Here is a 25,551-nt window from a genome sequence, read left to right as displayed (position 1 = left end):
AACTCGCTTTGCCTGTGCAAGTTATGCTTCGTTTGTAACGTGCCAGTAACTGTAATAATGAAGTATTTATTATGACAATGTTAAAGGATGCACTGTATAGTCTATAATTTTAAAGGAAAACTAATATAAAAATATTACGAAAAGAATATTATAGACTCATTTTATTACTCAATTATTCGGATGGTTGAACTAACCAAATTGAGTAGTTACGTGTCAAAGAATATATGTATATTCTGTGGTTATTTTATCCTTTATTAGCAGTAATATCAGTAACTGATAAAGCAGCGTGATTTTATCTAAATCGTGCCACATGTTCATTTTCGAGGAAAAATTGTAACATATTGACAGGTGATAAGACTAGTACCAGTCGCTATCTTACAAGTACTGCCCGTGCAAGTAGGTGTGAACGAAACACCGTGCGGTTTAATGAACGCCTAGCAATGGCGGCGGCACTCGCCCCGCGCGGCGCACAGTCGGCCCCGAGCTTCACGCGGCGCGCGCGCAACCCATGCTAGTGAAAGGCCGCATGACTCACACCAAACATGAACGAGTACGCCGAATTCGATTGGAGGGTGCACCAAATGCAGAATGAGCGTCTCTGTGACGTATCCAGGAAAAGACTCACCGATGGAGACAGACAACGCGCCCTGGACGGCCTCAAGGAAGCCGTCGATTCAAGCCTTAACCTCGCGTTGCGCGATAAAAGCAGATGTCAAGACGACCACTTTTTGCGGCGTTTCCTTTATGCCAGCAAGCATGACGTTCAGCAGAGTTTCGAGTTACTAGTCCGTTACCATCAATATCGTCGGGAGCACCCTGAACTGTGGGCGCCGGCGGACGGGGGCGTGCTCCGAGCCCTCGCCGACGGCCTACCAGGCGTGCTTGCACAACGTGACCGGAGGGGGCGCTGTGTTCTACTTATGTTTGCCTCGAACTGGACACCCCACGCTTGCCCGTTAGTGTCAGTTTTCAGGGCACTGTTACTAACATTAGAACGCACACTTGTAGAAACACAAAACCAAGCAAACGGATACGTTATGATTGTTGATTGGACCGAGTTTACGTTCAAACAATCGTGTAGTTTACAAGCTAAGACTCTGAAAATGATGATTGATTGTCTTCAGGACTGCCTGCCTGTGCGCTTCAAAAGTATTCATTTTATCGGACAGCCTTGGTATGTAGAGACCGCATTGGCCGTTGTGAAACCTTACCTGAAAGCAAAGACGAGAGAACGGATAGTGCTTCATGGCAACAATTTATCGACTCTGCACGACTCTTTGCCACTGGATATACTCCCAGCGGAATTGGGAGGCGAAGGACCTTCCTACAACTCGGAGCTGTGGTTGCAACAATTCTGTAGATTCGAGAACATAGATACGCCACCTGCTCAGGTGTCGACGAAGGTGGCCAAGGATAAAGAACTTCCAGCGGCAAAAGTGGACAAAGCGTATAAGCAAAAGGACAATGGGAACTTTTCATTTCATGGAAATGAAAAAAGTGCAAAGTCAGAATTACTACGCGATAAAGATTGATAGTAACAAAGATGGCCTCACTACTTGGTTCCAGTGGACAGTTGTGCATTTCACTGGGGCGTGTCGCCCCATATTGGTGCTACGCGTGCCTTTTGTGATATGAAGTGTTATATTTTAACGAGTTTAGCCATTAAGTGGATGTTTTTATGCTTATTTTCGGTATTGTGCGATGAAATTGCTCGACGTTCAAATTAATTATTGGCGTCGCTTCACGCTCGTTAAAGATGTGAGTCAAGCGAAATAATCTGTAGCCGGGCTCATCCCTGTGCAGAGAGCTAACGGTTTCAAGCTCTCAATCGTGTGTGCGTCTGTATGAACTTTAATATAAATAGTTTAAGTCTATTTATTTATGCGCTAATCGTTGACAATCTCATGTTTGATAGCATGCTTATTCAGTGAGGCTTTCGCATTTATTATTATAAGTTTTGGAATAGTCATATGTAGTACATTATTGTCAGTATTAAATTTTGTTCTGAACCGTTGTTCTAATGTAGAAGCTCTCTTGACATAGACTTCCCGTCCATTGTGGTCCGAATAGGGCTGTTAAAACGAGCCAAATTGTTTCCTATTATCTTTGTATACCCAAGATACTCATTGTGATGTCTTATTGTTAATTATTAATATTGAAGCAATAAACTTTTTAACTGTACCTTGAATTTTATTGGAATTGATTTTGTAATATTTCGTCATGTCTCAAGATATGCCATGAATTCATTTAGTACGTGTTTTTTTAAGCGTTGATAGGTTAAACAAAAACCGATATACTTATGGTATGTATGCTAACATAAAACCGGTTAATCGATTAAGTGTAATAAAGTACTAAGAAACAAAACTTTCGCAAAATTGAGGATAAAAATTAAGACGTTTTTTTAGCCCGCGTGGGTTTCGGTATTTTAGCAAGATTGTGTGACCTTTTAAATATTATAGGTCATTTTATTTACACGAGACACACAAACCTCCTCCATGACTCACTTTTTGTTGATATCTTAAAAATTCCTTAGCTTGTTTTTGTATAGCGTCCATACAGAGACTAATCAAGGGTTCTGACCACTGTAGGCTATTTTTTTTTTCAAATTTAATAGTTTCTAAAAAAATTTTTTTTTCTTGCGGAGTGTGGAGCGCAAGTAACTTTACTCTTTTAAGTGCTAAAAAGACCTTCGCAGCTTGCAGCAGTTGGTAACACCCATCTATTTTGGTATCTTTACTTTTTTTTCAAGTTTTTGCCAGATTTTTTGTACCTTCGATTCTTCACCTAATTTGGATACTAAAATCTCCCATTTGCTTGTAGATCCAGTTCACAGTTCATTTAATGTTTTGTGTCGATCTAGTTGAAATATGCAGGGATTAATGCTAGCGAAGAAACTATTTCTTCGCGCCCTAGGCTGCAGCCTAATTAGCCTTCGGGTTAATCAGGCCCTGGGTCCATACAGATAAACGAAAGAAGCCGGTTTGAATAATATGTAAGAATATATCTCTTGAGCATTTGAACAATATTAATATATAGTATATTGTTTAATTTTCTGCAGATAAATAGCCTAATTCAAATGTCTATAACACAAAGTGAGTAATCAAAGTACCCTCTTTCTTATAATATTAAAAAAAAAATTTAAACATTGTTCTCAGGCTCAAATGAGCTCGCTCCTATCGTTCGCAGAGGGCTCGCAAATGCATTGCCGACCTTTTAAGTATTAGTACTCTCTTTTCTTAAAGGACCCTAAGAATTGCGAACCAAATACATCAGTGAGCATCCACATAGAGGTGGTGCGCGACAAAAATTGCCTTAAAATCGCTCAGTTGCGGAGATGTCGAGGTGATACGGGTGCATTTTGTATCTGCCTCGACGTCTGATAAAATTGTTTGTTGAAATTTGGCCTATATATTGAATAATTAATAACAGACATGATGCTAAGACTCAGTTGTAGCTCCACTCATTTTATTAGGGATCAAGGTATTTCAAATGGTTTTTGCCTTAGTACATTTTTTCGATTTCCTGGTTTAGACATCATTTGCACAATCCTTGCTAATCATCCTAATAGTAACTACTGCTTGAAACAACAATGGTTTCCCTATTACACTATTAGCATGATTAGTATTTCCTAAACCTTTATGTAATGTACATAAGATAAGCCTTATCGCTCTGTATCGATTGTATGAAAAACTACAAAACAGATAAAACTGTGTTATCTGTGGTAGATAAGAATGTTTTTTCTCCTAAGCAATGCCCGTTTTCCCTAAGCATATTTAGGCCTCTATTTTGTCGTTGATTGAGCAGTGTTGACCTTGTGGCTTCGTAACTTTCTCATTCCTGATCATAGCTTTGAGCCTCTGTTGTGCACCATTGGACTATCTTTATATGAGAGCATTTAACACTTAGTTGGAAAACATCGTGAAACAGACAGAAATGGAAAGATGGAGAAAGTCGTGTATCAAACACAGAAAGAAGACTTGTCTATTGATGAAACACATGACCACGATACATAATTCTGTTATTCAACTGGGATTCGGAGCTGGGTTGGACTATGTATCTCTTTTTAACACTGTCAAAAAGATAATTAAAAATAAAGTTTTAAAAAGTGTGTCGTTAGATTGATTTGATGATTTTACTTGAATTGTCATAAATTTTAGATGGATGATTTTGTAAAATATTCCGTACATTTAGTACTATGTATGAAGTGGTAAACTTAAATAATAAATAAATACGCCAAAGAGAACAAAGTCGGAGAATATCTTAAGATCTTCTTTTGTTTTTATTTGAGCCGTTTTTGGCATCTATGTGCAAAATTGACATTTAGACGATAAGTAGGTAGATAAGTAGGCAATTAATATTCACCCCAATATCAAACTTAGCAAACCTTTTCTAGCCAAAGCCATGAATACATTGACGTTTATCTATTGTATTACAAATTGTTTATGATCGCGAATGGCTCCATATGATGCGCTTTAGACAATGGCTAGTAAAGTACAATGAGCGTTTTAACTAGGGCTGGCTAGATTGACTCGACAGTATTACGGATAGACTATTTTTTTTTAATTTATAATAATTCATTATTACTATGTAAGAAAAATGTAAATCTTTACAAATGTTATACAACATGTTGTTCAACAAGAATTAAAACAGTTTAAGAGGAAATATGGATACAAAACGAAACATAACAGCCAGTAAAGATCAAAACACGAAGACGCGCCCCACCAATTTTTGGTTGAGGGGACTGCGGGGTGCGGGGAGTTTTCTCCGTTTTTTATTTCGGTGGAGGACAAAATGATAGGACACTATTGATAGTTTTTTATTATGTATATATACAACTTGTTCACACAAAAATATATTAATTTAGCCGTCCAATTTTTATATGGCGTAAAAAAATCATTTAATATCAATGAGTTAATATTATTTCTGTCTTTAATCTAAGATTTCTGTAAGCATAAACTTCACTAGACTAACAATTCTTTTGATTTTTAGACGGTATCTATACCCAGTTTTAAGAGTTTATTGGGTGGATTCTGGAAAGTTTCGCGAAGAAAATTAACAAACATTCACTTGTTTAAGTTTATTTCTTTGAATAAGGTATTGTAAATGGACTACGCAGGAGCACAATTTTATATTCGAATGTTTTATGCAACAGTCGCTATGGCGTACTTATATTACGTATTGCGCCTTATTGTGCATGTGACAACCCTACGTCCACAAATGAGTCACGAGGCTCGTTTCCGTCGTCCCTCGCAACGGAAGAACTATAGTCACCTTATATTTTAATCCATAAACGTGTAATGAATCGATTTGGTGTAATTTAACACTATTTCGCCTGACTTGTACGGTTTTGAAGGATCCTTTTACTAACGGTTCTTGGAACTTGTTACTCTGAATACGAATAAAGACTAACCTCTTTATTTATAAAAAAAAACTAAAGTTCTTTTTTATCTCTTTCTGTAAAATTCTATTACGCTGTGATGGAAAGAGACAAATCTATTTACAACGGTACAGTTATGAAAGCAAATATAATTCCCGCCAAGTAACAGATGTTGTTTTGTTTTTCTTCCAGTAATTTTACGTCGTATAAATGCTTCGCCAAATATATTATACTAGCTGACCTGGCAAACGTCGTCTTGCCAAACTACTACCTTTAACTCAGCGCCATCTGTTAGAATTGTATCAAATAATAAACAAATGTTAATGTTATCGTAATTTTAGTGAGGATGCCTATTTTTTTGAAAATGAAATATAGCCTATGTCACTCAGGAATGATGTAGCTTTCCAACAGTGAAAGAATTTTTCAAATCTGCCAAGTAGTTTCGGAGCCTATTCAATTCATACAAACAAACAAACAAAAAATCAAACCTTTCCTCTTTATAATATTAGTATAGATTAACACGTTTAAACCTCTCATTAAATATACCTAGTTAGTTATATCTTCAAAATTCGTTTTATGGTACAAGTTCATAGACCATATTCTTATCTTAAGTAATAAAAGTGATTTATATATGGACTGGTAATAAAACTAGCGTTAGACCACCAATGATTATCAGTCACGATCTATTTGCATAAACGCCAACGGCAATTGCATTTACGAGTTACTGTTATCATATTTTGATGCCTCAACATTTTTTAATCCAAATTGCGATTTCAATGAGTTTGTTATAATCCCAATCGGCAAAAGAGGAAGCGGTGTAAAAATAAAATGTACATTAAACACATTTAATTTTACATTTACTGCCAGTTCTCAAATCAAGGGCGTAGAATGGAAAAAAACTGGCAATAAATTCTCCGCCACTCTTTTTAATCGTCAAGTTTTTTTTGTTTTACACAACGTTTGTATAGTAACCACAAGTAACACCCGTTCACAAGTATGACGCATGGCCAACCATCGGCCCCCTCGCCATACTTTAGGGGGAGAGACAACACGACGCATGGACGCCGTCACAAACAAAGAGGAAAACTAATAGACAGCTCGAATATAACTTTCCTCCAACTTTCATTGTTAGTGCCGGTGACCCCAGACGGTGCTTTTCTCATTCAACGAATAAGTAACGCAATACAGGAGGAAATGTTGCCACACAAAAGAAATACTGCCACAGCGAAAAAACCCATTAAATTTGTTTAAATTTTGTATCATTGTAGGTTAAGAAAATTGTAAAATAAGAATGATTATAGAAATATGGTTTACATAACTATTTATATATGTATTGTTCTAAATAGTTGAGGCGTAAAGTACGATATCAAAATCATTTATACCGAATAATATTCACAACTTTCGATAGTTCCTCCGCATTTGGCCTGTACTCCATCCTGCTTCAGCTGCAGAGAGTTTCATGGTCAAAATGAAAAGCATCTTTCACTTTGACCATGACACTCTCCTTTAGTCTCCATTAGTCTATTCATTGTAGTGTGCGTGTGTACCGATAACACCCAAACATTGATGGAAGCTTACACACATATACTATAAACGGTTAGGAGATTAATAGGATTCCCAAATATGTTTAAGAAAAAAAAAATCGACAATTGGACAAAGCCAGGACAGGCTGATATTATCATAATTGAATAAGACCGTTAGTACACTTACTATAGATCTACTTAAACCACATATGTATCATATACCCGTTGGTTAGTTTTGGCTGGTATTGTGGCTTGGAATAACGAGATATCTCGATTTCGATAATACCACAAGGCGATCATATTAATCGTACTGTAATATCAGTATATGATTTTATTATTTATTATGATATATGAAAGATTGTTATGATAATCAACTCGAGAATGGCTGGACCGATTTGGCTAATTTTGATCATGAAATTTATGTTTTTGAATCATATCACCTCGACGTCCACCGTTCCACAACTGCGCGTTTTTCTAGTCAGTCTCAGCCGCGCACCACCACTTTGTGGAACCAGCTGCCGACTGAAGTATTTCCGAACCAATTCGACTTAGGGTCCTTCAAGAAAAGAGCGCAACAATTATTAAAAGGCCGGCAACGCACTCGCGAGCCCTCTGGCATCTAGAGTGTCCATGGGCGGAGGTATCACTTAACATCAGGTAAGCCTCCTGCCCGTTTGCCCCCTGTTCTATAAAAAAAAGGGAAGGTTTGAACGGTAGGAAAAAAATTGAAAATTCCAATAAAGCGCTTCCTAGCTAGGAAATATTCAATGTCGTTTGGATTGCTAGAAAAAAAAATGATATGTGACTTGGCTGTCACATGCTTCAAGAAATTTATGTTTCAATGTAGTATGACGTCTCGATCTCTTTACTCGACACGAAATTCACCGGGTCATCTAGTAATTAAATAAAGTGACAAGAAAAAGTAAAGGTAACATCAATTTACAAGATATGACTATTGACGCACTCTGGGTCTATCACCCAAAACGTGTCTTGGCCTATGAAACAAGAAACTTCCAGCGCCTGTTCGACTTCCCGCCAATTTATCGACATGACAATTTTGACCTAAATTTTTATAGACTGTTCTCATTTCGACCAAACAATAATAATTAATATTATTTAATCACTACAAACGATTATAATTAATACCAAACAATAATAATTAATATTATTTAAACACTACTAAAGTCCCTTTCTCTGTCCCTATGTCCCTTTGTAGCTTAAATCTTTGAAACTACGCAATGGATTTTGATGCGGTTTTAATAGATAGAGTGATTCAAGAGGAAGGTTTATATGTATAATAACATCCATTAAATAGTGGAAAAGTACTGTTATTTTTGAGGTTTCTACAGTTTTATCAAACTACCAGTTTTATCAAAATAATGTACTAAGTATTGTACACACAAAAGGTCTACAGAAAAGTCCATGATTGTATATGTCTATCTGTTTTGGATAACCCACAATAATTTTTTTTGTCATTTACTTAATGATAATTTTCGAAGCGATTTTAACCAATACAGCATTAATCCTGAACCAATTAAATACCTTGAATACATTGTTCATTTAATATAGATCTATACAGCCCATTACAACTTATTTAGCAGCGATCGAACGCGTATTTTATCGGAGCTTTCCAGCGACGGAAATAACAATATATAATAAAAACCTGCTTTTCATTGCACCAGTGCGAAGCTGGGGCGGGTCACTAGTGTGTCATAACTATAAAAATGATTGATTATACATATTTATATAATTCTGAACATACAATAATATGTTGAATTGCAAATTTGGTAACGAATATTTACACAATCCATTAAAAATAATACACACTTCATGTATAATGTTTATTGTTTACTCATGTAAACATTATAAGTGAATCACTTAAAATTGCAAATATGTACAATGTACATACAAAATGATAATGCGTAATAATAACACCGGACACTTATGATATCACATAAAAACGTTGTTCTTTCAAAATTTAATCTTATCTTAAGGGTGAAACTTTCTGAATAAATAGTTGTCTTTGGTTTAAGCGATACATTACATACAACGATTTAAGTGAGCATTTGGCTTGAGAGTGCGCAGTCCAGTGGTCATCATGCGTTCGAAACACAATTGAGTCAATTAATGGATTTTCTTTCCATGTACACAATTAACACTTGCAAGAATGATGGAACTAAAAATCGACGATGTTCAGGTTCGGTTCTGGCACAGAGGGGTGACTTATAAAGAAATTTTTTTTATGAAAAAATCGATACGGATATACAAAAATCTAAACCCGAATCCTAGTCACCACGGTCCACTCTGTCTCTTTCTTTTCCATTTAATACAGCAATCATGGTCAGAAAGCGAAAATTTCTGTAAGGAATTCGAAAATATCAGTTACAAGTTTTCATTTAAAAATAAAATTTACTTAAAATTTTGAGACGTTCACCTTTTATTTTGGTTCAAGGTGTTTACGTGACGCCTGCGCACGCTTTCGTAGAATTAACGAACAATAAAAATACGTTCATTGTGCATTTATATATCAGCCTTTGTGTTAACTCTGTGTATTGTTAATATTTTTATAACATAAAGGAGAAGAGGAAGACAACTTCTAGACTAGTTTAGCGGCTCATGCAAGGCGGAGAGTAGGTTTGAGTCAAGCCTTCGATAGAAAAGGACATATCAAGAAATTAACAGTGTTACATAGATATAATGCTAAAAAAACATAATACATAAAAATATATCTAATAACTAACCTTAAAATTTAATTATTAAAAAATATTATTAAAAGGAGTCCCTTTAGGCAAGGTTTCGAAGATACTGGCAGCGTTCCCCCTTTGAATAGCTAGACTAAATATATATATTGTATATTTTAATGTCCAAAGTATCTGAATAAGCATATGTTATACGCAATTCAGTTTAATATGATCAAAAAATTCAACCCTCAAATAAATCTAACAATTTCTCAACTTAGCTTAAACATAAGAGGAGAGGAGAGAATTACCTCAAGTAATTCTATTTGATATTTATGGTATGAAAATCTTACACTTATTTTCTAATATATGATTTATGTTAAAGATATACTAAAGATGGTTATGCCTTAAGTGTAATGATTATAAAGCATGTGATACGTGTTGGTCTACTTCCGCGTACGACTCTCATCCCAGACGATGGACCAGTGGACTTTCTAAGTGCGCATTTAACATTCGCTAGAATGGTGTACAATAACAACGTGAGGACACTGGCCCGCCTTAGATCCAAAAATTTGAAGGAGTATTTCGGGCATAGGAGGCTGATCACTTACTTGCATTACATTGACAAATGGTCATGACTGGTACAGAAATCTGAGGCCCAGATCTAAAGGTTGTAGTGTCACTGATTTATTTTACAGTATATAAATAATACGGTTAAATTACTCAAAAAAGGGAAAGGGAGACAACTGTCCTTTTTTTTAGTGGCAACCGCCGCACCTGCATACTTGGAAGTGGGTTGGCGACCTTTTAGGAAGTAGAAATCTATTAAGTGTTTCTAAGTAGAAAATTCTAACTAATCGAACTTCTTTAGTAAATTTTCTTTTTGGTTCATTTCCTGTTCTACATTTTCTGTTAAGAACCACAAAAAGTCAGCAATGTGTACCTAAGGTACTAACCACAAGGTTTTGTGGATATTGTCTAGTATTTCAATAGCAGAAATTGTGGTGTGAGTTGAGACATAGTTCTTCTGGAGGCAGGGGTCCTTGTACACGTTTTGCGTCATCATCGATACGACTTGTTTCAGCTTATAATGGTAGGCAGCAGACGGGCTGGTAGAAGACTGAAGTCGTGATTGCGGAATGTACGGGAACAAACCGGAATCACATCCGCTGAGGAATTGTTTAACTAGCAGACTAGTTAACAGTAAACTTTTAGTAATAAAGCACCTGAAGAGACGAAAGAATTAAACGTTATTGTGAAAATTTACTAATACTGGTTAAATCTTTCGGTTTAATCCTATCTATAATATATACATAAAGTTTTTGTCCAAAACGTAAATATTATAACACCTTATCATTTAAGACTATCTTATCACACACGATGGCGTTTTAGTGGTTTGAGCTTGACATACTAAAGAAAATATCTTAGATAATCTAAATTAGGACATTCAAGAGTCAATATGGCCTGTCATTGGAACAATTGAAAATTTAACTCCAAACCATAGTAAATTGTCACTGGCTGTTTATAAATATTAAAAAAATATATGTAATTGGCGGGAAAACTAATTCGTAATGGCGTTTGAGTGTGAAACAAAGGATGATAAGCGTGACTTTATTTTTTACACATGTTTTAAACGTTTAGATTATATAATATTAATCATTTATTGCCATAGTCATAGCAAATCTAAAGGCTCCCGATAAATTACTGAATATCAGTACTTCCGTTTCATTTACACATAAAAAGGTGTATGTTACAATTTAAATATAAAATACTTTTAATGGCAGCATCTTTCAACATTCCGTATGCTTTACCGTTTGTTTTGTCACCCGTGACCAAGAAACAACACGCAAATTTAAATAATTTCATAGTTTAACTATAATTTTACTGAAGGAAGAAAATCTGCTGCTATATATTTTAATGTATTGCAGTCGGATTTGGAGACTTTTTTGCTACATAATAAAACAATTATTATGTAGCAAGGGGCTTTTGATAACTGTTTATGATTGCCAAAGTATTTTTAATTATAAATGAAATCCTGTAGCATTTCCTAATGCTGCGTATCTCCAAATACACCTCGTTTGGCTCCTGTGTCGCCACAGGGCAGTGACCTCTTCCGCTTGGAACTAGACTAAGTAATCAGGGCATTAGGAACGATATTATTAATTAATATGTAATTTAGTTAAATGAAAATTCAGTCCTTTTAATAATTATTTTAATATAGATTACTTTAATCAGTTCCCGACAGGTGAACCTGAGTAATATAATACTTGTAAATTCTTCAGTGATTCTCAAACTATGATGAATTGAACCACCAATTGGAAGAAGGGAATAAACCCAACACATTTCGATGAGCATACGTAGATAAATATTGCATTTAAGGCAGGTCTGTTGGTGAATAAATCAGGATTTATATTTTCTTAATAATCATAGATAAAGCCTAAAGTAATAAGTTATGAAGTGTTTTTTATTATCTCCGTTCTTATTTTTTGGATTTATTCCCTTCTTCCAATTGGTGATTCATTATATTTACAATATTCTTAAGTAATAATATCTAATTATTAAAAACGGGTAAATAAAAATTAATAATAAAATAAATGGTTTGGTCCCTATGCTATATATGCATGTATGTTTATTTATAATATTAAGCCTCTTTTTATATTTATTAGTTCTGAAACAAAAAATGAGCCTACCAATCTTTACTGGCTAGTAACGCATTCTGATAATGTGAGTGTCCATGGGCGGCGGTATCGAACAGATGGGCCCGTTTGACTCCTATTACATAAAAAAAAATATTTCAGGGCTAATTAATATTAACAGAATTTGTTTTGAATTCAATTACCATGTATGTATGTATGAATTCGAAATTCGTCATCTCTGTCGTTAAACCAGTTTTAGAAGCACAGCTTATATATAAATACAGCTTACAATGTACAATGTGAGCAGGTGGTCGCAAATGATTTGAAAACAACCGTTGAGAAGTAACACGGAAGTTTAAACTTGTTTATATTATCTTGGTGAATTACGAATTCAATAATTTAATTAAAGGTAAAAGTAATATGATTGTAAGAGAAAAATGTTAACACTGCACCCATGCGTCTTCAAATGGCGGCCATTTTAAGTTCTATTCGTTATTATTTTTTTAGACTTGGCGAGAAGTAAATATTTTAGAATATTTTATTGTCTGAGATGAACAATTTATGGTTATAAACGCGATTTTCTCAATCCACGACTGATAAGCACGTGTAAAAAAAATTGGCGCAAAATCGATTAGAGTTAAAATGATTGGGCGAACCATAGATTACACCACAAACAATTGAGCGGTTTTCTACTTATGTATAAATTATTTGAAATCAAAACCTATATAGACGGATCCTGAAACATATCCCACAGATAAAAACATTAAACTATAACAAAAATAAAGAACAAATAAGTAGAATTTAAATTACTAATTTTATTAGTATGGTACGATAACTGAATATATTACACACAAAATACTTCCCTTTTTAAGTCCAAAAGGAAGTTACAATAACCGTACTCATGTTGTAATGTGCCGTTAGTTAATTATAGGAACTCGACTCGTCTGCTTTTAAACTGGATACCTACTAATGAGAATAATAAATGAAGTAAAAATAACGATAGTAAATGAATAGAAATCAAGAAATTAATTAACATAAAACTTGATTAAATAAGTTTTTTTAAGTAATCAAATAAATAATAATAAGAAAATTTGAGTGGAGAAAATAAAAATACTTTTTAAATTTTTGTTAAGCCTTGCTGGGCTAATCGAAAACCGATGCACACTCAAGCCTACATTATAATATGAAAAAGGCAAAGTAAAATGTCAAAAAGGAGAAGAAAATTTTTCTTGACTTGACTATTTTATAAGTAATTCGAACACCACACCTCTGTCTCCAGAAATGCATGTATATCATAATAAAATATTATAGTCTAGCTATTCAAAGGCGGAACGCTGCCAGTATCTTCGGAACCTTGCCTAAAGGGACTCCTTTTAATAATATATTTTAACTGCTACATTTTAAGGTTATTAGATATATTAGAATTAACTATAATTATATTTTTTATTGGTTTAATGTATTGAATATAATAATAACACTATAGTCACATAACGATAACACAACTGGAGAAAAATATATGAAATAATTTATGTTGACTAGAAGTTACGCGGTTATAACATATCCAAATTTTGTCCGTTGCATATTTATACTTTTTACTGAATTCCTTTGAGTTTATTTAAGTAAATCGTATCTATGTATTTTTCCTATAGTTTACGATATTTAAAATATATATATATAGATATTATGTACGAGATACAACCCATTAAATGCACATTGCGTAAAGCTGTGATATGCTCTACGCTTAACAATTGTAATTATGTTGGTATAATGCGTTCCTTTTGTGTTCATGTCATGTACCTACCGGAAATATTGTTCTTCGTGAATCATGTGGTTACAAATAATATGTTTTGTTTACCTTTAGACTACTCATTTATTCAAACAAATAATTACATGCATTAAGACTTAGTTACAACATTATAAACTTTTATAAAACTGTTTTTGCATATAATATCTTTTTATATACAAAAAAAAAATATTTGTGCAATTCACACATGGTAGAAGTGAAACCTTCAAAAACAAATATAAATTAATCATTTTCCACTATCTAAATGTGTGTGTTCTTTAAAAACAGTATATTTTAATTATACATTTTAATTTATAAGTTTAATATAAATCTTTAATTTGACAAAAACTAAAACAACGAAAGTTTGAAATTCGATCAAAAAAAAGCGGCAGTAAATAGAGGCTGTATAATGCCTCCTATCTCATTTTCTCCCACGTTAAATCATATGATGAATTGATGTTTCTGTCTCTCTTTACCGCTGCATCCGGTTTGAAATCACGACGATTCGAAAGAAGTTTATCTATCTCATTTTCTCCCACATTAAATCATATGAATTAATGTTTCTGTCTCTTTTTACTGTCGCTTTTTCGTTGCATCCGGTTTGAAATCACAACGATTCTAAAGAAGTTTCACTTCAAAAGATGGTGCAACTCAAGCATGAATAGGCCGATTAGTCAACAACATTTAAGAAAATATGTAGGTATCCTTCGCCTGTTTTAAACTTTTAATTCTCAGTATCTTCGAAAACGTAAGACAAAAAATATTTTAAATTTTAAAGTTGAATGTTGCTGATGGGTTAATAAGTTCGTCCTTAAATCAATTAATAATCATTTTAGTAAAGTATTCCTAAAATATTTTTTTGCTAGTGGAAACACAAAGGAACAAAAAGACCATTGAATGCATTTTGCGAATACGGCCATCTGTGCTTTAAGAAAAACAGCATTTATAAACAACACTATTGTATTACACCGCCACCTTTCTGTTTTTTAAAACACTACTATACTATTTAATTAATTTAGAGACGATAATGCATATATGTAATAATAAAAATAACTTTAAATAAATTTTTATACATAATAGTATTACAAAATAAAATAATTATGGAGTGTTCAAAAAATTATATCATTATATCGCATAAGAAAGCGGTTTATGCTAATATACCGGAAACTATTCCAGCTTCATAAACTACACGTCATGTTATTTAAAGGAAATATTGATTTCTTTACTCCATGATTTTTCTCTTATCTCATGTTATTCACTTAACGTGACATTTATTAATTGTCTTTGATATTTGATACTCGACAGCTGACAGTGACTTTACATTTGCACACAAATTTGTAGTTTTCCGCTCTGTTGTAATATTATTATATCCACTATATTTATATATTTTGCAGGGAATTGTATATATCGTTGACGCATAGTTTTACTTAAATGGGCTCACAGTCTGGCAAAATTCTTAGTAATCCAGTCATGGCGGCCGAAATACAACAGTTTATTAAGAGCGCTGTAGCACAGGACAAAGTCGTGGTATTCTCGAAATCTTATTGCCCTTACTGTACATTGGCAAAAAATGTAAGTTAATATAGTACTTTAATTTTTAATTCCATTTCAAAGTATCAATTATATTATTGTAAATTATGGAATTATACATAGTTGAATATGTTGCAACATTAACTAAACACCATGTTTATTCATATTTATATTAAAATTAGGTAGAAGAGATCCTGTTTTTAAAGTGTTTGGCATGTAAAAATAAATAAGGTTTTCAAATAATGTCCTTTGTATTTCCAGGTTTTCTCAAAAGTAAATCAACCCATCCAGGTTTATGAACTGGATCAGCGTGACGATGGAGATGCAATTCAAGATACCTTGTACCAAATCACAGGGTTCAGAACGGTATGTAATGATTATTGAACTATATTTTGTAACTATAATGAACTTTATATTTATTTTTATTTCTACCTTAAAACTTCTTTTGTTTTAGCAAATTATTTTTTATAATTCAAATTCAGTTAATTCCTTATCTGCATATTTATTAATTGCTATTTATATCAGTCATTCACTTAGTTATAGTTTTTTTTATATAAATGTAATATGTACTTGGAAATGGTAATGGTTATAAAAAAGAATATATCCTTGTTAAATTTCAGAAAAATATTGATAATAAATCATATTTATATTACAAAAAACAGATATTCATAAGTTATTCATATTTATGGTGTTTAACCTTAAAACATTAGATGATGTCATTGTACCATACAAATTTGTAATAACATATTTATCAAGTTGTTTATTGGTTGTTGTTAATACAAGTCCTTGATTTTAACAGATAATTGGTAAAATTAAAAATGTAACTCCTACATAGAAAAACTCAATTCTATGCTTTTGATGAGGCAGAAAATTAATCTGTTAGGTGACTGACTGATTTTTTAAAGACATAATTCACTTTTTTTAAATTGTAATTAAAATTTTAAATGTATGCATACAGTAGTTGAAATTTTACTTAAGGTTGAGTGTGATGTCAGACTTGGTTTTGTTAAAAACAGGAAGATTTATTTAATGTGATTGCTTATTAAGTTTGACAAATAACAATTTTGATATGTAATGATTACCTATAACTGTTATAAAAATGTTGTGGTTCCCAATTAGTCTCATTAAAAACCACAAATTTTATCTTCCTGTGACTGTGGTCTCTTTATCAGTTTTTTAATGTTTATCAATTAATTTGTACAATCTTCTTTATTTGAATGAAACAAAGGATTTCAAGTAACTTATTAATATTTTAGTTGTTTTAAAATAAAATTGTTTAAACAAGGTTGTTTTATAACCAAGGTTGGTGTATACTAGTTTTTGTAATAATTTTATACAGGCATTATTACCATTTAATATTCAAACAATTATTATAATGTTTATTTGTATGTAAATTTGATAATTATAACTTGCATGCAGTACTGTCTGTAAATTAAATTCATTATATCAATTAACCAGGTTTGCATATAACAAAGTATTTGTAAAAAAAATAGACTCCACAAAATCTACTTAGCAGATAATTTTTATTGCATACTGTATGGCACATATAGCATATAATGATGTATTTTATTCATGTGCCATTTAATACTAAAACCATAAAGAACATAATATATATTTTTATGGCATAGGTACATAAATTTACTCATTTGTTTTGCTCTTCTTTAGCATAGTTATTGTTTTTTCGCCGGTCAACTGATTTTATTGTTTACAGTGTAATGATGTGATTGTCGTTCCAGGTACCACAAGTATTTATTAATGGAAACTGTGTTGGCGGTGGATCTGATGTTGACAAACTGTATAAGACCGGAAAATTGGAGCCGCTTCTTATAGGATAAACGTTTTAGGCATTATTTGTACTTAATTGCAAGCTTACTTTAAACCACTAGTGATTTCTATAATTAATTTGGTTGTAAATTGGCAGGCGCTTGCTAACACAGTTCCCTTATGATGTCATCAGACTATCAAAATAAAGCAATGTAGTAGTGCTGATGTCGCTATCTTGGAACTGTGTGGTACGCAAAACATAATGTCCAAATCAAATGTTGGAGTTACGTGGTAAGCTTGCCGGTTAACCAATTTACTAGCGCCTCTAATAAAAATTGAATAATTTATGGTAAACCTTTATCTTATCGTAGATAAGAAAAAAAGCAGTGAATAGTATAAAATTATTGAAATTTTGGGGATTCTAATTAAAGTTGGGGATATGTTAAAGTACAATGTTAATCTCGTAACAGATTTTTTTATTTATTTTAATAAATTTTGAACACAATTATATTTTTTTATTTTTGTCAACAACTACAAAAATATCTCACCATTTTTTTTTCCACCAGGCAATTGCATCCATCTTAATAGAAAGTTAGGTAATGCCTACTGATAAATTCACGATTGATATTTTTAAGATTCTGTGTGTCATAACAAAGTTAGTTAAGAGATACAATGCAGTACTATTTTCTTGAGTCCGTTACTTCTCAGTTACCAGTTACATATAAAATTGATGCAGGGAGTTGCATTCCTAAGTGGTATGGACAAGAAAGGCTTATGCTCCGAGGTGATGAAGAAAAGAAGAGAAAGAGAAACTCGAAGACATATTTCGGTCTTAAGTTTTTCTACTCATTGCGTCATTTGTAAAATCTCTTCGAATATGAGAATTTTATTTTAAATAATTTTTTCCAAGGAAAACAGCGTTACAAAGCCAACAAACACAGAGTCTTTATTAGTATTTAATTCAATAATTAAAATCTTGAGTCCACATATTTAACGGAGGGAATTTATTGTTACAAAATTTCAATAAGTTTCATGTTTTAATTGAACTTATATTTTATAATGCCATGTAAAAAGACGCAAGACTTTAAAATTTCTTCAACCTCATAAGTATAAATTATAATAAGTACAGGTTTATTAAAATTTAATTTTTGGAATGAAATGTCAATTATGTTAATCGAAATGGTTCTTGGCTAAATCAGTCCGAATTAATTCGCCAATAAATCCTTCAGATGGGCGACGGCTCCCTCCATTACTCGCACGGGATGAAAACATACGGTCCACTCAAGGCTACGCGCAGCTTCAATAGGACAATTATAATACAGAGATGGAACTTCGTGATTTTTTATTTCTTTTACAATATAGTTTTTAAGCTAGGTATAAACATTGATCAATGATGCTTAATTTATTTATCAAGTAGATATTGTTTACAAATAAAGAATATAAAAGTTAAAATAGAGTGCTTTTTATTTCATTGCAAATAAAAATGTATTTTTTTATTGTAAATTAATTTTTACTAACGTAAAAGCACCAATTTATGATCACTTTATATATTTTTATATCTATATTCACAGTGTTTACACAGTGTATACGTGCTAATGATAATAAAGATCTAATTTGTATCTACTAAACGAATACATCAACCAAGAGCGTTTATTTTTTCTCGATCTCCCTTCCTCACTCGCTCTCAATTGGTGTCAATCACTCTTTCCCTTTTCTTCGACAAAAACGCTGCACATCTTCGTGACGTTCCATAAATGTTTTACCCTCATGCGCCTAAAGAAGTTTCACTTCAAAAAGCAAGCATCAAATAGAAAGAACGGAATCTACAGATTTGTTAGATTTACTAAAACTTAATAAAATTTGTTGATTTAGGAAATATTTTAAATTTGTATCGTAATAGAACAGGCAATGCAAAAAAATATCCAACTGAATCTAAAAAGTTCTGTTTACAACTACTCTATACTAAAGGACAAAAATACGCAGAGCAACATCCCTAGCTACTAATATTATATCCTATGCCATTGATGAAAGCGTCGTTTTTGCGTAACGCAATATAATTCAAGTTACCGGGTGTAATGCGTGCGAAAAGGACGATAGATACCTTTTCACCCTCGACATTCCTCCCCAAATTTTTCATCATCCACCGCTAGTTGGCGCCTGCGAGCCTTACCTCGCACATGTTTAATGCCTTATTTTTTGTTTGGAGCATGTAAACAAACAGTTTTTGTGTATAAAGATTGTAGCCTAGACGATTTCCTGGTCATGTGTTTACATTTGTGTATTTACCCGGTGAAGATACTGAAAGATGTGTGTTCCTTTGATAAGACTAATTAGTATAAGGTGAGTGAGTCTAATTATATACAAACATATAGCTACTTATCTAAGATGTTTCAATAGGATAAGATTCGTGGCGCCTTGGGTAGTGCCTTTTTAAGAATAATACGTTTGGAGGCATTTTCTATTTTTACCGAGTATTATACAATTTTTATAAGTAATAGTATTCTTATATATTTAATATATTAGATAGTTTTTTGGTATAGATAATTTTGCGATACTCGGTTTTATTGTTTTTGTAAAGAAAAGCAATTATTTTAGCTTCGCTTGTGTTTAGTAGCTTAACGAAGCCATTTAAATGTGAATGGACGCAATCAGGATGGATAGGTTACACATAAACTCATTACGAGACTTAATACATTTGCAGGTAAATCAAAATACTATCAGCCCCTTATTATGCTATTTGCAATGCTATTGATATAGGGATGCTATATAATAATAATATGATATATATAACAAATTATTACACTTTCGCACATTAAAATGCGATTTTCAGTGCCATAAAATTTGGACAAAATACTGAATAAAAATGATTATTGAAATTAACATCTAATTAATGTACTGTATTTTCAGATTAGAAATTTTCAAATATTTCTTAAGAAAATACAGAATGAAACACCTTACATTCATAAATAAATTAATTCAAATTATCAGCATGGTTATACAGAACTATAAAATGTACTATTAACTCGTCTAGTACTATGGTATGTATGGCGCTATCACGACTAGAGCCCACCTCTTATGTCTAACGAGAGATTGAGCCTGAATGAGAGGTTCGACGGAAAGGATTATTGCCGTAGTACTCGCAATATAAGGCGGGCGGCGGCGGCTCGCCAGTCAGATCGCGCGCAGCCTCGTAGACGGTAGCGTAGCGCCCAAACGCGTAGCGCGGCGCTAAACTTTCCGATCGCTACGAAGGTTGATCTATAGTTTTGTGGGCCTAATTGGTAAGGTTTAACACTTTCTATGAAATGTAGATTATTTAAAGTAATAACAAGGGTTTAATTACTGAATTAACCCCAATGGTATGTTATTAACATATTTAAGTGGTATTTGGGCGATTCCGCTATAGACGATTTTTGACATGAATTTCTAAATCAAATTATTTGTTACTTTTTTTTATATCGGTACAAATAAAAAGGTATAAATTTATTAAAACATTTTTTATTTTTTATTTTACTTCATATTTAAATTTTTGGCGCACTTGGAAACATTATCATTCGAAGAATTGGCTGAATCTGCAAAATCACAACGTGGCAATACTGGCACGAAAGAGCTGTTACCGACAGTTTCAGTTTATGTTCTACCGGCTATATGTGTAGTGAAAATATTGTTTTATTCTTATGTGCAAAAAAATGTAAGTACTTGTTGTTATTTTTTAAGAATTATTGAATATAAAAAGTCACTGTTAGCTTGTTGCACCCGCGATACAAAAGATATAAAAGTTTGTGTTTTTCACAGAAATGAAATCCTATAGTTTTCAAACTTTGTAAAAGTAAAAAAAAATCAAAGGCAAACGTATTTAAATCGTTTTTAGGAGTATAATGTTAGTTGAATTGAAATTTACTTAAACTTAAATTGGTTGCACCCGCGATCGTGATGTTAGGATCGCGGGTGCAACTCTTTGACAAATAACCGTATTGCCTGATTTATCACACATTTTATTTTTTTGTTATGATTTAAATAATAATAATATGGTGTGCATGATTGGTGACAAATATTTAATGTGTGGTTATATTATATTCCGTTTTTTTTACAGATTTGGCACGCAGTCTGTCTAAAAACATCTTCTTTATATTCGTAGCAAAAGAAGAAGTTAAAGAAAAGATGGCCATGTTGGATGCTAAATGAGAAGGACTGAAAAATATACCAGGCATTCAATAAAAACATTTCTTCCAACCTGAAGTTGGGAATGATAGTATTTCCGTGGCGCGAACTTCACTGTCTCATCTCATATGCAGACTAGTTTTGAAATCTCCGAAAACCACTACTGAAACAAAAAGTGATTGGGATGACGATGACTTGGAAACTCTTACAAATAAAATACAAGAAGGAAATCTCTGTCCTTCAGTATCAGATCAGAGTAAATCTTTTGTCCCACTTAAAACAAAATTGCGCATTTCAGATGTTTTCAGACGACGAATATCCTCTTTAACCCTCAAAAATACTCGCAGAAGCATGCCCTGAAACTGGTTCTGCCTGTGCTGATGTCTTACCAAGAGATATTAGCGCTGGTTTTTACGTGCTCGTGTAATTGCTCTGTAAATCTGGCAAAAAAAGTACTCAATACCGCTATGTAGGGGTGTGTCAGAGCGATATGGACGAAGATGGAGAGGTTAGAGTACAATTCCTGACGACGGTTGATGGCAAGCATTTCACTGAAATTGTTAATGACATAGCAGACGTACGATTTTAAGATATTATCGCGAAGTTGGAAGCGCCAAAGAAAAAGATTGACGGAAAAAATACGTATGTAGAATTTTCGGCGAATATAGACGTATTTGAAAAGAAATAATTAATATAAGTGACAAAGAAGTGTTCTGATTAGTAATAAACATTGATTGATATCTTATTTTATTCCTGTAAAAGTTTTATTGATGATTGGTATTCACTTAAATTAGACGGGTTGCACCCGCGATAATTTGATGTTGCACCCGCGATTGCTTTAAAAGTGAATAATTCTGTGTTTATTTTTGTTTCCTATAAAAAAATATATTTGTTTACTTGGTTAGTTTAACGCCTTACGAAATACGAAGGCATAACATAATAAAAGTTTCACAATTAACAGACTTTTGTGTTTTTGTTTAATGATCTAGAAAGGTTCGGCCTACTTTGTTGCACCCGCGATAGAACTTTGAACCTCATTCCTGACTATAATAATTATTTCAATAAAATTCTTTTTACGAAATATAAAGTGAACTTGTTGAAACGTAGCACTTACAAGAAGATGTTTATTTAAAATATTTTTGGTTTTATTATTATGAAACTTAACATGCGTCAAAATGATGCACCCGCGATAATGGAATCACCCATTTGCTATAAAAAGATAAAGTAGGAAAAACAAGTCACACACAGTGAGTTTCCTATTGGTATGGGTACATAACAGATATTTTCTAGGTAGACTCAGCAATTTTCTATATTGTATTTAGTTCGTTTATCGTAATGTCTCAAAGTATGTTTGTCATATAAACTTGACGAAGTTAATTATATTTAATAAATACTTTCTTTACTATTACTTTTTATTTTATTTTCTACATGGACCCGTATTTTAGTTGTACTACGTCAGCTTGCATTACATACGTAATATTACTGTCTCCTTGTACAAGAGATTATTTAAAACTATTTATTTTCATACCTTAATTTTTACCATTAAATAAAATATACTGCATAAGTACGTGCTATATATACATATTACAAAAAAATACTTAAAAACTACAATCATATTAATTCTTTATACTAATTCTTAAATTAAACGGAACATGCTTAAGCATTGTAGAAGAGGGAAGGCCAAACATTTTATTGCTAACGAAGCCCTATAAGGGCATCAATAGCCTTCGTCACTCAGGGATTTTGTAGAACTGGGCAAGTTCACTTGATCTCCAGTGCTATCGCCGCCCATGGACACTTGCACTGCCATGGCTCGAAAGAGCATTACTAGCTGTTTATAAATCAGAACGCTATTTAATGAAACACCTAAGTCGATTTGATTTATATATATTTCAGGGTTGCGTCAATTAGTTTTAAATTCAACAAACATACAAAAATAAATCCTGTTTGTAATATTAGTATAGATAATGATATTAAACTGTTTATATGACGTTTATATGAAATTCCATTTTTCATATAAACGTCGGAGACGAGAGCCCCTATAGTTCTACGAACAATAGAAAGCTAATTTTTCTTATCAACCTCATTTTCATATCACACACGCGTCAGATTTCATATGAAGAACTGGTTATGTTCAGGAGAAAAGGACTGAAAATGTTATATAACATTCAGATTTACTATGAAAGTCAAAATATATTCATGTAGGTAACTTATTGTACTTATGAATTCTCTCCGCTTCTTCAACTAGTTTATTTTACATCCTTGTTGCAATTGCAACCATTTTCTTGCCCCTTATCACATGCGATTCATACATTCATTTATTATTTAATAAATGAATTATTTAACCATCAATCAAGGTAGGTATATCTATTATAAACTAGTTTTTCCAAACTATGCCCTGCATAAACAGCATTTGTGTGTGTTATATATATAATTGATGCGATTATAAAATAGGCACCAATTCACTTGGGAACCTTCTCTTAAGTATGGACACTCATATGGGCACGTAATATAAGGCGACCCACAGTGTTCTACAAAAAAAATGAGACTTTGATTCCTAGTAATTCGATTTCAAGTCCCTATCTAAAGGGTATTTTATAAATTAAATGCAGCTTGGTTTAGTATTTATTCGTTTGAAACTACTTCCAGTACTTAGCCCGTCTTTCAATACGTATCGCCACCTAAATCTCATCTTGAGAGCTGACATTATGAAAGGACTCCAAGTATGGCGATATCGCGAGTTCAAAGGAGTAAGGGTATTACAACCCATATATAAATTAACAAAACATAAGAGCAGTGTTGGCCTAGTGGCTTCAGCGTGTGAGTCTCATACCTGAGGTCGTAGGTTCAATCCCCGGCTGTGCACTAATGGACTTCCTTTTATGTACATTTAACATTTGCTCGAACGGTGTAGGAGGAAACCGACATGTTTTAGACCCAAAAAGTCGAACTTGCTAAACTTGCCCATTAGATTTAAAAAAATGATCATGAAACAGATTCAGAAATTTGAGGCCCAGACATAAACAGGTTTACGCCATTAATTGATTTTTTTATATATAATTAACAAAGTTGTAAACTGTAAATTTTGGCACAAAACTACCTGTATAAAGTATAAATGTTTTAAATGTAATTCATCCAGTGTAAATATTTTAATGAGCAGGAATGTCGATTTAATGTTGTCATATCCTGCTAATTCGTGTGTCAACAACGTTCTCGAAAGATGTGCGCTTACAAGCTCGCATTTGTTTATGAGAGCGATTATGAAATTTTGTTTGTTTTCCAACATATAAGATTGTTCATTATGATCAAAATTCGACGTCATTTTGCCCAGATATATCACGTAAAAGTAACGTGTTGTTTAGTCGTTTCATTTTCTACAAGTCTTCATATCTATAGTAAAACTCAAACAATTATATTCAAAAATTACCAATTTTATTTACTTACCTGAGTCAATAATAAAACTTATAAGCAACTCTACCGAGGCTTGACAAAGTTAATTCCAGCTTCGCCGTGTAATATTTGTGTGTCGAAGTTTAGAAAAACCTCACAAAGAAAATTCACAATTATGTTCTGTTTACACCCAATAGTAATAGTAGTTTTACTCTAGTTTGATAAATTTAGATCTTCTTTCGATAGTATAAATATAGTATAATATTTATTTAGATGTTTAGATATTTTACGTTGTATAATTAATAATCTAACGAAATTTATGAAACTTATGGTAAAATCAAGGGGCTAATAAGAACATATTTGTCATTTTTCTTTTCTTATTATTGTCCTGTTCACTGCGTACACATGTTTTCAGTGTTTTTTTGCTCTATTGGTTTTGTCTAAATAACCGTCTGGTATACGATTATCTATTCGGGCTTTTACCTTAGTAAGAAGTAATTTACAAAAGTTTCACTTCTGACATGTGTACTTTGTATGCACACACCTTTATCTATTCATATTTAATTATGTGAATCATAGTTGTCATTTGCCAGAAAATAATCTCATAGCAAAATTATTATTACATTTTATCCTTAAAATTATAAAAATTACACTGATGTTGTGGTTCAAACCACACATTTTATGACCGACCGTGGCCGCTTCATTACGT

General features: G+C 32.7%; 2 protein-coding genes across 2 annotated transcripts; both read left to right on the top strand.

Moving 5' to 3' along the window:
* Nucleotides 1-390: 390 nt before the first annotated feature.
* On the top strand, nucleotides 391-2,181 carry LOC111003822 (clavesin-2-like). Its single transcript, XM_022274539.2, has one exon. The coding sequence runs from the start codon at nucleotides 543-545 to the stop codon at nucleotides 1,530-1,532; it is 990 nt and encodes a 329-aa protein (XP_022130231.2). The 5' UTR covers nucleotides 391-542; the 3' UTR covers nucleotides 1,533-2,181.
* Nucleotides 2,182-15,310: 13,129 nt separating this feature from the next.
* Nucleotides 15,311-17,796, top strand: LOC111003848 (glutaredoxin-C3). The gene is made up of 3 exons (XM_022274575.2): nucleotides 15,311-15,569; nucleotides 15,789-15,893; nucleotides 17,264-17,796. Exons 1-3 carry the CDS (start codon nucleotides 15,429-15,431, stop codon nucleotides 17,360-17,362), a joined length of 345 nt encoding a protein of 114 aa, XP_022130267.1. The 5' UTR covers nucleotides 15,311-15,428; the 3' UTR covers nucleotides 17,363-17,796.
* The last annotated feature ends 7,755 nt before the right edge of the window (nucleotides 17,797-25,551 follow it).

Source organism: Pieris rapae, chromosome 21, assembly GCF_905147795.1.
Source record: "Pieris rapae chromosome 21, ilPieRapa1.1, whole genome shotgun sequence".
Classification (NCBI taxonomy): domain Eukaryota; kingdom Metazoa; phylum Arthropoda; class Insecta; order Lepidoptera; family Pieridae; genus Pieris; species Pieris rapae.
Note: the sequence above shows the minus strand (reverse complement) of the source record. Positions and strands in the feature narration are given on the sequence as shown.